Genomic DNA, 13,058 nt, shown 5'->3' with positions numbered 1-13,058 from the left:
GTATCTCAGTGATAACGTCCAAGTTTTTTCCCATAAACTGGAAGCTGTTCACCAGGGAACTGGTCCCAGTTTGCTCCACAAATCAAGCCAAGAACTCTTAACTTAAATGTAGATCTTTAATCAGAGTTCATGGGTCAGAGCGGATAAAAATAACAGTGAAATGATTTTTGTACATAAAATAGATGTTTCTCCCAGTCTTTGGTTTTTACAAAAACGGGGCAACGTCAGCCCTGTAAAAAAATAATTTGTGTAAATCAGTATCACAATCTGCAGTCCCCCAAAAAAGCTGAAAGCAAGAAGTTTACTGTGTGCACATTAATGAGCAATTATACCTATGAGTTGTTCCAGAAGGTCAGCTCTGCAGCCTGATTTCAAACTGAACGATACAACTGAAGCAGATGCTTTTATTTGGCGCATTCGTTTGGATGAATCGGAATAGTTGCGATCAGAAATTAGGTAACACTAGACAAGACGGGGGATCAGGTGCTGTGTGTAATTCTCTTATGCTCCTATATTCACAAAACATTAAAAAAAAAACGTGGAAGTAATGAAATTTTCATTCTCGAGGAAAGTTTCAAAGACTAAAGGTGAGGAAAAGCAACACAAAGCAAAACTACTTAAATCAAAAAAATACTCGAGGGTGAGAAAATAATTTCTGTGAGAAGAAGAAATTCTTTGCTGGAGATTTAACAAGAGAAGCCAGAAACGTGCCTATGGTTGTGTACCTTCACTGGCCCCGGCCAGCAAGGAGCCCAGCCTTTAACTGACTAATGAAACAGTGTGTACGACGTTATCTGTCAGTGGGGCTTGACAGCCATGAAAAGTCACATATTACATACAAAATAATACCAATATCCCACACCTGAACCATTAATAAATCTGCAGGTGTGGAGACGTGGCTCCATCTCTCCACTTGTAGACCTTCTCTGTGATGACTGTGCGGCAGAGGGGGCAGCTCTTCTCCCGGTTGAACCACATAGCGATGCATTCGTCACAGAATATGTGCTGCACAGCGGAGAAGAGAAAGCACATCAACACATTTTACACTCAAAAGTGCCTGAAAAGGGCTACTGAACTTCTTCAAGTTTGTTTTAGCTCCTTCGTCACTCTTTACACCAGCTTTGTCCTGATTGGCCGCCCCTTGCAGACATTTTTCAACAGCAGGTGGGGCGCACTTCTATGCTCAAGACTCCATAAATAGGCGGTTGTAGCTTTTGTAAAGTAAATAAAGCCGATATAAAGGTACCCTAAATTTGCATTCCTCTAACGCAGGGGTGGGCAACTCCAGGCCTCGAGGGCCGGTGTCCTGCAGGTTTTAGACGTGTCCTTGATCCAGCACAGCTGATTTAAATGGCTAAACGACCTCCTCAACATGTCCTGAAGTTCTCCAGAGGCCTGGTAATGAACTAATCATGTGATTCAGGTGTGTTGACCCAGGGTGAGATCTAAACCCTGCAGGACACAGAGTTCCCCACCCCTGGTTTATATACAGTCTATGTCACAGAGCTGTGTGCCTGATATAAAATCTGACAGGGAACATTTGTACACACTCTGACCTCACCATTTAAAAGTGTTTTACAGAAGCATCGAACACTGAGGCAGCAAATACAGGACTGTACTCAAGTCCTGAGCCACCCCTCATTACTTGATTTTCTATGAACAAGTAAACTTTTTATAGATTCAGCTAAAGAAATGGGAACAAATGTTTTGAGACAGGCTGGCAGCAACAAAGTCCCAACAGAAACCATTTCAGCTGGTTCACTGTCGGGGTGTCTGTCATGTGAAGACTTAACACTGATTCACTGGGCCTTGAGTTGGGTGCCTTCTTATGCTTGAATGACTTAGAGTTCAGCCTTAAATTGCTTAATAAACAAAAGAAATTTAAAAAAAGCATTCCTCTGAAAATGATCAGGTACAAGAACAGGACTGAAGATGAGTAAAAAGCAGCCAGTGTTCAAAGAAAAGTCTGGCTCCTTTGGAGCAAATCATAAAGAAATGAGGGGGGACTCAACACTTTTGTGGCAGCGTACAGCAGGCCCTGGAAGTGTGCACGTGTCGTTTTACCTGACAGAGAAGTGCACGTGGCTCCCTGTACTCTCCCTGACAGATGGGGCAGACATCTCCAGCCTCGTTACACTGACTCCTCGTGGCTGCTGTGCCTGTGCACTGAGAAATAACATGGAAACACACTTCAATACGGACACTTCAGCACAATCTGCATTTACCTTTAATTCACAATTTAAAGATAAAGCTGTTTAACACTGACCTCGACTCGTAGGAACAGCCTCCCAGTTTTCATTAAAGACGTCCACTGACCATACAATCCTAAAAGCTAAAAGGGAGAGAAAACAACAGTTTTCGATGTAATTGTCAACAGGAAACAGAACCCTTTTAGCATTTATACTACAAAAATATATAAGCTGTAGGATCACACCTTTAGTATGAGGTAGAGCAAAGCCAACAGGACCCCGAGTGTAAGTCCAGGGGTGCCTTCTGTCTCCTGGTAGGTGACTAGGTAGCGGAACCACAGTGGAACAGGCGCTATAGTCTGGTGGACTTGACCCAGCTCCTCAGTCAACATGAGCCACCGGCCCTGGAGAAATAAACTTAAGCTACTGAACCAGCCCTGCCAACAGGGCTTTGGTTTTCTTCATTAAGTCAACAATGTCGAGAATAAATCCACAAATCAAACCTGAGTTCGATAGGACACCAGTGAAGAGGGCAGCAGCAGAATAAGGCACTTGATTCCCATGCAGAGGAACTTTATTACAAAGTTGGTGACGCCGACTGCCCAGAGTGTCTCCCAGAAACCCAGCCGCTCAATGGTTGGACTGAGCAGGATGAGGCTACGAGGAAGGGTGACAGTCGGGTTAAACGGCATAATGCTCTTCAACAAATCTGATCACACTCCACTTTTAGGTCGGACACTATATTTCTAGTGATAAGTGAGGTGACACAATGGATCGTGCCTTACCAATGATAAAGTGTCTCTGTGAGAAAGGTGTAGTAAAGCAGTAAGGTGCAGGAGATCAGGAAGAGCAGCAGCCATATGCACTGCAGCTTTGAGTGACGATCCTGCACACAGACAACGTGTCGTATCAGGGACTTAATTAATATTCATAAACGCATCACAAATCAACAGTTTTTCAGCTGCTGACTCACCTGAAGAAAGACTTGAGTTTGAATGTTTTTATTCACATACAGAAAGGTCGTGAAGAGGCCGATCCCAACTGCTAAACCTGGTAAAGGAAGAGAGACACGATGACATGCGTTCTTGTGCTCACAGCTGTGGTGACACTGTTTTCTTCACTCCTGCTTACCCAGAGCATGTTGGATCACCAGCTTAGCGCACAGTATGACCAGGAAAGGAAGACTCTTTTGGAGCCAGCGGAAGAGACAGCGTAGCTCAGAAAGAGAGGCGCTGGGTTCTCCAGAGTCCAGATCAGGGTCGGGCGGGTCAAGCTCGGGCTCTGAACTGGAAGGGGGCGCCCGATTATGTGCGTGTGAATGCGTGTGGCTGTGGGAGTTGATCCTGCATCTCCTGGATGACGCACCTCCACTGGACTCTCCGGGACCACCGGTCATGGGTACTCGTACCTCACTGCTCTCAGGGCTGGAGGCAGCAGCACCACTGACAGGTGCCCTGGTGAAAAGCTCTGGCTGCAGAGTTAGGGATAAACCATTTCCCGCGTGACCTCCCCGCTCAGTTGAATTAGGCTGCATTACAGTAGGAGACTCCCTCAGTTTCAGTACTCTTCTGGAATCAGTCCTAAGACACAAGAGCCTCGGTCAGAGTGTGTCCCGCTGCAGCTACGATCACGGCCATGTTTACGTGTCAACTGACAGAGAGAACCGACGTAAAGACGTTAATAAAGTGTTAAGAAGTAATGAAGGGTTTATGCTAAAACAGCCGAGACTCCTCTCTGACAGTACTGTGGTACTTTGGGGCACGAATGCGACTGGAGATCTGCTTTTTTAGGTTGGCTAAAGTTCACAAAAGTGAATTACTCTGACATTATTTCCATATAACTCATTTCATTATACCAACGTAACTACCTTTAGGTAAACCCCCCAGACATTTTCAAGTAATAGTAATAAAAAAAGGTCCAAAGCAGCTTAGTGACCGCTAACTGAGCGTTTCCTACACACAGCTAGCCGTTAGCATTAGCAACTAGCATGTTTCTTCTTAGGCCCCGTTTAAGCTTCAGCTCACCTGTCATTCTGGACCCGGAGTTTCATGGTAGGCTCTGGGTCTCCATCTAGAACAAAAGCCGACCCGCCAAACGAAACAAAAACAAAAAAAAAACAAAAATAAGATGTTAGCTTTTAGGCTAAGCCATAAGCTGCTTGTACAGACATGACGTTGTTTTACGACTGCACACGTCACGACGTTTTTTTCTAGTTCAGGCGGTTTTTTTTGTTTTTGTTTTGGTAAAATGACGCAACACCTCCACCTACTGGGATGTCCCAGAACTGCAGTCACATGACAGGCATAAACCCTTTAGAGAAAACACACATGTGTCGTTATGTAGGCGGCTCAGTTTCCAGAGCAGGTTTTAGTTGCTCACAGAAATTGAGATGGTGAATAAAACGTTTGCAGCTGAACCAGAGGATTTAGCCCCTGATGTGTCTTTGAGACACTGCATTCCTCTCAGCTCCAGTGTTGCTGCTGATTCTGCTGCTGTAGCCTTGGTATCTCTTCATAATCGGATGTCTTTAAAGCACTTTGCATTTTGTTGTTAGAGCCTGAGTGGCTGCAGTACTCTTTTCCTGATCTCAGCTGCATCACTGATCTGATCACGGATTTTTATCACAGTCACAAGTAAAAAGTCGACCAATATAGAGGTTTATCATTTCATCTTGGCTCCTGATCTGGATTTCAGATCACAACGTGGAAGAGTGGATCCAGCAGATTCCAAGCACAGCATCCGAGGTCTCTCTCCGGAAGAATTCAATCCTAGGAACAGCTAAGATACAAAGATACAAACGTACACCTATCTGGAATAACCCTGACATATTACAAAACAATAATATGATTAGTTTCCCAGAATGGAGTTGTAAAGGAATTAAATACTTAGAACATATATTAGAGGGAACAGAATTTATTCCATTTGACAGACTAGTTACACAATATGGGATCAACAAGAAAAGATTTTTAGAATATCAACAAATTAAATCCATAGTAAAAAAGAAATTTAACCTCAGTCAAGTTGAATTACAAACACCACTAAGTGCGGCACATTTTCTTACTCTTAAATCCCCCAAATTATTATCTAAAATATACAGAACACTTTCTAAATTAGATGAATCAATATCCCTTCCTATTGCAAAGTGGGAAGCAGATTTATCAGTCAACCTAGACCAAAGCTTCTGGTCTCAGATTTGCTTAAAAACCTTTCATCTAATTAGAAATCCCAGTCTGCAATTAATACAATACAAAATACTACATAGAGTGCACTATACAGGTCATCGGATGTTGAAGATGGGCTTTACATCTTCCAACAACTGCTCACACTGTCAAGGCAATACACCAGACAATTACATCCACGCTCTTTGGTTCTGTCCACCAGTGCAGAAGTTTTGGCGCGAGATATGTGAAGACTTATCAAAGTGTCTGAAATGTAACATCCCAACTTCCCCCTTAGTGTGTTTGTTGGGCAGCTTAGATAATGTCACTACAGAAAAGAATATCGCCCATATGGTTTTCACTGCCCTATGCATAGCCAAGAAAACAGTCCTCATGAACTGGAAAAATAAAAATAATCTTAATTCTAACCAATATAGAAATTATCTATTAGATTACATTAGTCTTGATACAGCCTCTGCCACCACATCAGATCAATTGCTCTGGGCTCCTTTGATCAGCTCCATCACCTAGTGGGGGTGGGGGGTCATAGTTTGGTCCCGCCTTCACTGTTGTGATTGGTGTGGGGGTAGGGACAGGCTTAGGGCGTCGGGGGGTTCCCCGGAGGCATCTTCCTTGGGGGGCTCAACCCGGGGTAGCGGTCATGTCCGGTTAGGGGCTCTGTTGGCTCTCCGGTGACTGTTTCCTCGCGGCTGCGTGCAGCGGGACTAGGGGAGGGTCTGTGCTGACGGACGTGGGTTACTGACCTGGTAGCCTGGCTGCCCCTGGGTGGGTCCGGGATGGGCGTGAGGTTCTGGGGGTGCTCCGTCTCTGGGCTGGGGCCCTGGCCGGGCCTCCGGGGCTTGGGTCCTGGTTTGTGTGTTGCCGGGGTTGTGGGCGGGTGGGTGCATGGGGGCCCATTCCTGGCGCAGGGTGCCGCCGGTGCGTCGAGCCGCCTGGGGGGCTCTTCAACTGGTGGGGGAGATTGTCACATCTTGCAGGAGCTTTCCTCTCCTCAGGAGCTCCCTCTGCAGGAGGGGGAGATACAGGAGAGGTGGAGGAAGATCTCAGCCTGGGTGTTTATTGTCTTATGTAGTCTGGAAGATGAGTGGATGGTGGGGTGGGTGCAGTTTTCTCTGTGGTGGGGTTGGGTGGACTGTCCCGGGCTCTGTGGGGCCGGGCGGCGCTGCTGCACTGGGCCCGGTCTGGATGGGCCTGGGCCCCCTTTCCCTGGCGGGTCGCGGAGTATGGGGGTGCCTACTGGGGTCAGCGGGGGAGCTGGCCCCAGGGAGGGGTCACTTGCCCCTCCCTTCCTTCCCTCCCCATCTCCAGCTGCCTCCCTCTTCCTGCTCCACCACAACCACCCACACATGCAGGGCCTTGGAGTAGGGATATGTCACCAGGGTGCAGAGGAGGCTACCCCCCCCGTCCCCTTCTGGCTGCCTCTGCCTCAATTTTATCCCACAACTTAGACATTCACATTACTCACACTCTCATTACACATACATATAGGATCTTGGGGGTGGGCACAATCACGGAGTCCAAATTACCATCAGGGTGTACACCCTGGCGTCGTTGCCCACCTCTCAATTTTAAATACACGTAGACATTGAGGGCTAGCAGGAGGGACCATGCGCTTACCTGCTGCTCTCTGGCAGGTAGCTCCATGCCCTCCTGGGTTTTAAATGCACCTTAGAACACACATGCATCAACACTACAATGAGCGGGTGGAGGGAGGTTTGGAGTCTTCTCTCACCCCCATTCTCTGCGGCCTGCTGGAGCGGGGGGGCTAGGAGGAGGAGTTGGCCGTCCGACTGCGGTCTGGAGTGTGGGGCCTCCCTGCTGCTGCGGAGTCGGGGCGGTCTGCCTCTCCCCACCGCAGGGAAAAGGGTAACACCACCTGGGTCTGGGTGCAGTTCCCCCTCCAGGGGCAAGGGTACCTAGACCCGGTTTGTAGAGTACGCTTGGGGAGTGTGATCGTGTGTACAGCGTCTCTTTATGTCTGTCTCCACGTTGGTTGAGTGTGGAGTAAGTGCATATGAGAGCATGAGGGTGGGAATGGATGTTTGTGTCTGTGTGTGCCTGTATGTCTGTGTCTATATGTCAGGTTGGGTGTCAGGCGCCACCTCTCTGGGGACATCTCAGGCCCTCCAAGGTTTGGAGGCCTATCTCCCACCACCACCACTTCCCCTGCCAGTGGCGGACCCCCTCAGACATCGGTGCGTTGGTGGTTCTTTGTGTCCGGGGATGGGCGTCCAGGTACACACCGGCTCACTCCTTGGCGGCCGCTTATCGGGGCCTGGAGCCTGGGGCTCGCTCGGGCCACTTCGGAGGTGGGGTGCCCTCGGCCTCTCGGCCTGGGGCTCGGTCACTCAGGCGCAGCTGGCTGCCGGCGGAGCTCACGGGCGCGTCATTGCAACTCCCCCTGGCTTCTGCTCCGCGGCTGCTGAGTGAGCCCTCATCTGGGACTCTCCTCAGCTCTTTCTGGGACAGTGGCGCAGCTGCCCCTCTGTTGGTCTTCCTTGGTCTCTTGTGTTCTGGGGGCCTCTGGATGTCTGGAGTTTTGATCTCCTCCATACCTGCTTCATGCCCTGGAGGACGGGGCTGTGGCCCCCCCACACTCCCTAGCAGATCGTTACATGGGGAAACCTTTGGAATGCAAGCATGCTGATCCACACAGGTATGCACACAGGTGTACACACATTCACAGACGCGGACTACAGCTTTCTTGGCTGCTGCCTCAAAGCACATTGTGCGCTGTCTATCTTGCGTGCTGCACAATATCGTTTAATATTTAGTATCTACTGTTATCTACTGTTAGCTAGTTTATTGTGATGGTGCCGTTTTTTTTATTATGTTGCTCTTTGTTGTTTGCTTTCTCTTCTGCTTTTTTTCTCCATACAGGTGACCCAGGTGTTTTTTTTTTCTTTCTTCCCCCCTTCTCACCGTCTCTTCTCCCCTTTGGTTTTCTTTCTCTCCCTCTCTTTCTTTCATTCTTTCTCCCTGTCCTATCCCCCAGTCATGTTTGTCCCGTTTGTAGCAACTGAAAATAAAATAAATTCATAATTATAATAAAGGTCAATCAAGTGGACCAATATGGCAAGGCCATGATGATCCACTTGGTAAAATAAATCCGCTTGGCATCTTTCTTGGCCTTAAGACAACAATTCTGATGCTAAAGATCCAAACGGGACACAAAAAAAAAAGAAAAAAAAAAAGGAACAGCTAAGATAATGTGCAGAACACTCCCAGGCATCTGGTAGTGTCCCCAAACTTGAAAAACACACATACCCCTCAGGGGGTGAGAGAGAGATTTTTATAGATATGCAGTAGAATGAAAAGCAATTTTCCAGGATTATGGAGCAAATGCAAAAATGTGAGATGAGTGCAACACAAAGAGATTACACCGAACAATAAATAGACTGAACATAAACTGTGAATTGTATTTTATTCCCCCAAGAATGTCCCATTCAGTTAGGTCCATATGTTTAGATACAATTTGTCTCTGTATGTCATTACAGTGGATTTTAAACAGTAAATATGTGACTAAAATGCAGGCATTAAACTTTAATTCAGTGAGTTTAACACTGAAACTGTTTCAGAACCACTGTCATTTTTATACAGTATTTCATTTTCAGGGGCTGAAAGGTAATGGAACTACTGACTGACGAGCCGTTTCATGAGAAGATAAAAAAATCTGGAGTCTGGAGTTGGACCTAGCTGTTCACTGCGGCTCTAAGTAAGAGAGATGACAAAACCAACAATCTGGTACATCCTTAAAAAGAATGAATGCACTGGCTATCTCAGGAACACCAAAACACCCGAAAGACCGTGTAGGAAAAAAGACACCTTCATGAAGTACAGAAGGTTTGTGATCCACAGTCAAGAACAGCAAGGCCTGAGATTAGACTGTCAGCAAACAGCAATGTTGTAGAACCAGTTCTACAGCTGCCAGTAAGACCAGGTCACTAGCGTTGAGTGATGATGGGATTGCTGATAGAAACAGCAGGATGAATTCTGAAGTGTACACTGCTCGGATAAATGCTGATTAGCCCTTTAAACCCTAACCCAGGGGTGTCAAACTCCAGGCCTCGAGGGCCGGTGTCCTGCAGGTTTTAGATCTCACCCTGGGTCAACACACCTGAATCAAATGATTAGTTCATTACCAGACCTCTGGAGAACTTCAGGACATGTTGAGGTCATTTAGCCATTTAAATCAGCTGTGTTGGATCAAGGACACATCTAAAACCTGCAGGACTGGCTCTTAAATCTTAACTCACGCATCAGTGCAGCCACAACATCAGGCTTCCTTTGCCACCTCTACCTTCATCTAATAGTCAAAATAAAATCACTTTGATCTATTCTCCTGTCCTTCTGTCTGCACCTGTTTGTAGTTCCTGTAACATATGAAGATGAACCCAGGTGCAGTGTAGAACTCATAAAGACACAGGGGGAAAATGTGTGCATGTAAATCAGTTTAATGGAGGCCAGCCTCTTCGTCTCGTTCTGCCCAGAGGTTCTCATCAACAAAAACAAGGATCTGACATGTAACTGCTCACTTGCAGTTATACGATATCTGTATGTAGCATATCCTGATACATAAGGCAAAGACAGTGTCTTTCAGATATTGGAAAGTACATTAATGAAAAAGGGGGATTTAGAAAGGAAGCACGTGAACTCAACAGTCGCATGCATGAACCAATGCATGTCTGCATTTTTAACAGCTTTTCTGTAAGCTGGTTCATCAGAGCTCTACAGGGCCGTGCTGCGGCTGCACCAACAGCATGAAGACCTACAGCATGATAATACAGGATAGCTTCTGTATAGCTCAGTTTGTAGAGTGGTCGCCCCGTGATCGGACGGTTGGGGGTTTGAATCCACCGAGCCGCTACCCTGAGGTACCCTTGAGCAAGGTACTGTCTCTACACACACACTGCTCCCTGGGTGCTGGATTGGTATCTGCCCACTGCTTCACTGAGTGAATGGCTTAAATGCAGAGGACAAAATATGCCATATAAGGGCTTTGGAAATAAATAAAAAACATGAACATGTGCTGAAACAGATTGTGATACTGTTAATAATCGTGTGTGTTTTTTATTTTTGGCTTAAATAAGTGTAATAGAACAGACACAAAGTTTCAAACTCCATCCATCCATCCATTCGCTTCCGCTTATCCTTTTCAGGGTCGCGGGGGGCGCTGGAGCCTATCCCAGCTGTCATAGGACGAAAGGCGGGGTACACCCTGGACAGGTCGCCAGTCTGTCACAGGGCCAACACACAGGGACAGACAACCATTCACACTCACATTCACACCTAGTGACAATTTGTATTATCCAATTAACCTATCCCCACAAGCTGCATGTCTTTGGACGGTGGGAGGAAGCCGGAGTACCCGGAGAGAACCCACGCAAACACGGGGAGAACATGCAAACTCCACACAGAAAGACCCCGGCCTGATGGTGGAATTGAACTCAGGACCTTCTTGCTGTGCGGCAACAGTGCTGACCACCGTGCCACCGTGCTGCCCCGTTTCAAGCTTTCAAAGTTTTATTTTCATATGGACAATACAGAAACACTTTCCCTGTACAATGAAATTCTCTGTGTATATGTACACAAAAGTCCACATTTTTCACTCCCGTTTCAAAATCCTCTGCATTTACACTTTGTGTAATCTGGGTTTTATTTTGCCAAGTTTTTGAACCTTTGGATCTCTAATTTGATATTCTAATGATGACTTTAATTCCTCGTGTCTCATCTGTTTGTCTGATGATATTCTTGTTTCTCTGTTACTTTGAAAGGTGGCTTTCTCTCATGTCCAGTGTCGGTTTTACTTCCTTCTCTGTGGTCACAGGTGATCGTCTTCACCTGTGTGGGGCTCAGAAGGACACAAAGAAAAAATGTGTATGTAAATGAGTTTAGGCACAATGACCAATGGTTCTCATTAAGCCCTCGGTGTATAAATAGTCCTGTCTCACGCTTTGTTATTGTCAGATTGTTTGTTATGATCCCCATTTGTATTTGTTACACTTCTGGACTTTGTTCCTGTTCAAAGGTTATCATCAACCTACATAAAGTGGCTCGCCTTTTTTATCCGGTTTTATCCCCATGCTCTGAGTTTGGAGAATAACTATCCAACACTCATAAACTGTGATGCTGAATACAAACACCAAAAAATTGCTTTCCAGTGCTTAGATAGTAATTTAGGCACAACATCTTGCACACACCTCGATTAACAGTCTTCCACCTTTAACATTGTTTAAAAAAAATAGATAAAATCACGTTTAAATATACAAATAAATTATGCTGTATACCTGTGCAAAAACTGCAAAACAATTGATATAGATGGAACTTTTGTAAGTGTCAGGGACCAAGCAGTAAGGCATAAAGGACACAGGTGTTTAATTCAAAAAAGGGGTTTGAATGACCCAAAAGTATGAAAAGATATTTAACAAAGACAGAAAAACAGGCAGACCAATAAAAGAGGTCAACTCAATAAACTAAACTCAAGATAACAATTACCAAATCCTCAAACAAACACAAGACAAACTGACACAGGGGGGAACTTAAATACTGGTTTAGCTAAACCGAAGGACGCACCAGGGGGTGTGTCACATGACCAACTAATACAAAACAATTAAACAAACTTGAAACACCCCCCAGGCAATGAAGCATGTGGTATCATCCAATTAGGCTGTTAGTGGTACTTCAGCTCTCACAACCTTTTGCCAGACAGGAGGAGAAGCCACACCCCGTAACTCAAACAAAGATGTATGAATATATCATAAAACAGAACTTTGATCTTGCAGTGTTAAGATGTGTGCATAAACACTGGAAGGTGTGATGGAAAAATAAATAAATAAACAATATTCAAAGATTCAAGGAGCTTCATTCACATGTTAGCATGAGGTGGAACGAAATTAAGTACACACGAGTGAAAAGAAGATTTTTTTTGAAGTAATAAACAAATAGTTGTTTTTTTTGTTTTGTTTTGTTTTTTTTAACAAAAAGACAATTGGACAATAAGTAGGATATATTTAAAGTAAAGTGAATCCAATAATGATGAGGTGTGGAGCTTACCATGTGTGGCTTTGCCATCACAGCAAGCTAAGATAAAGATTTAGTTTTTCGAAATTTGGGAAATTCTTTTGCAACAGCAATTTATTTATTTATTTACAGTTTTTGTCTGAAGTGCTTTTTTTTAACAAAGCAAGGGATTTTCATTGCATTTCTAAACATACCAGTTTTCTTGAAAATAAAATATTCTAAATTAGCTCTCCAAACAACGAACCTTTTTATTGAGCCATAGCACGAACCACTGCTGTGCGATGATGTGCTTTAACTCTGGAAAGCTCAAAACTTGTAAAATAAAGTTAAACTAAAAGTTACCTTCCAATTTCCACACAGTAAAAACAAAAAAGCAAAACAAAAAACGTCACAGTTATCACAGCATTTCTAAATATGAAGAACTGGAGCGAGAAGTATCGTCAGGAAATTCAAAGAGAGCCACACAGGACAGAACAAGCCTGGCAGAGGTAGGAAGATTTCAAAGACTGGAAAAAAACTAGTGTCAAGATACTGATGACTTAGCCATGCTGGGAGTTGTAGCCTCGAAGAAGACAGTCACTGGAACCAGGACAGGATTGGTCTGTGAGGTTGCAGAAAAGACAAACACTCATGTAGAAGAGACAACTTCAAGCTGAAGTATGCTAAAGGC

General features: G+C 45.2%; 1 protein-coding gene across 2 annotated transcripts; it reads right to left on the bottom strand.

Annotated features, from left to right (window-relative positions):
- Nucleotides 1-102: 102 nt before the first annotated feature.
- rnft1 (ring finger protein, transmembrane 1) lies at nt 103-4,430 on the bottom strand. Of its 2 annotated transcripts, none has more exons than XM_082549050.1 (9): nt 4,214-4,430; nt 3,321-3,839; nt 3,163-3,239; nt 2,975-3,075; nt 2,693-2,846; nt 2,435-2,593; nt 2,267-2,332; nt 2,065-2,166; nt 103-1,005 (listed from the first exon to the last, which is right to left on the bottom strand). In XM_082549050.1, exons 2-9 carry the CDS (start codon nt 3,721-3,723, stop codon nt 871-873), a joined length of 1,197 nt encoding a protein of 398 aa, XP_082405176.1. In that variant the 5' UTR covers nt 3,724-3,839; nt 4,214-4,430; the 3' UTR covers nt 103-870. The 2 variants fall into 2 exon arrangements, with proteins under 2 accessions (XP_082405176.1, XP_082405175.1); XM_082549049.1 differs by having other exon boundaries at nt 3,321-3,769; nt 4,214-4,429.
- Between the last annotated feature and the right edge of the window lie 8,628 nt (nt 4,431-13,058).

This window comes from Aulonocara stuartgranti (genome assembly GCF_965226115.1).
Source record: "Aulonocara stuartgranti genome assembly, chromosome: 10".
NCBI lineage: Eukaryota > Metazoa > Chordata > Actinopteri > Cichliformes > Cichlidae > Aulonocara > Aulonocara stuartgranti.
Note: the sequence above shows the minus strand (reverse complement) of the source record. Positions and strands in the feature narration are given on the sequence as shown.

Excerpts from the sequence above, each read along its gene's own strand:
- rnft1 (XM_082549049.1), bottom strand. The coding sequence starts at position 4,239 with ATGAAACTCCGGGTCCAGAATGACAG. Across the intron at positions 3,240-3,320 it reads GGTGATCCAACATGCTCTGG|GTTTAGCAGTTGGGATCGGC; the intron begins GTAAGCAGGAGT and ends TTCCTTTACCAG. Across the intron at positions 2,333-2,434 it reads TGCTCTACCTCATACTAAAG|CTTTTAGGATTGTATGGTCA; the intron begins GTGTGATCCTAC and ends TCTCCCTTTTAG.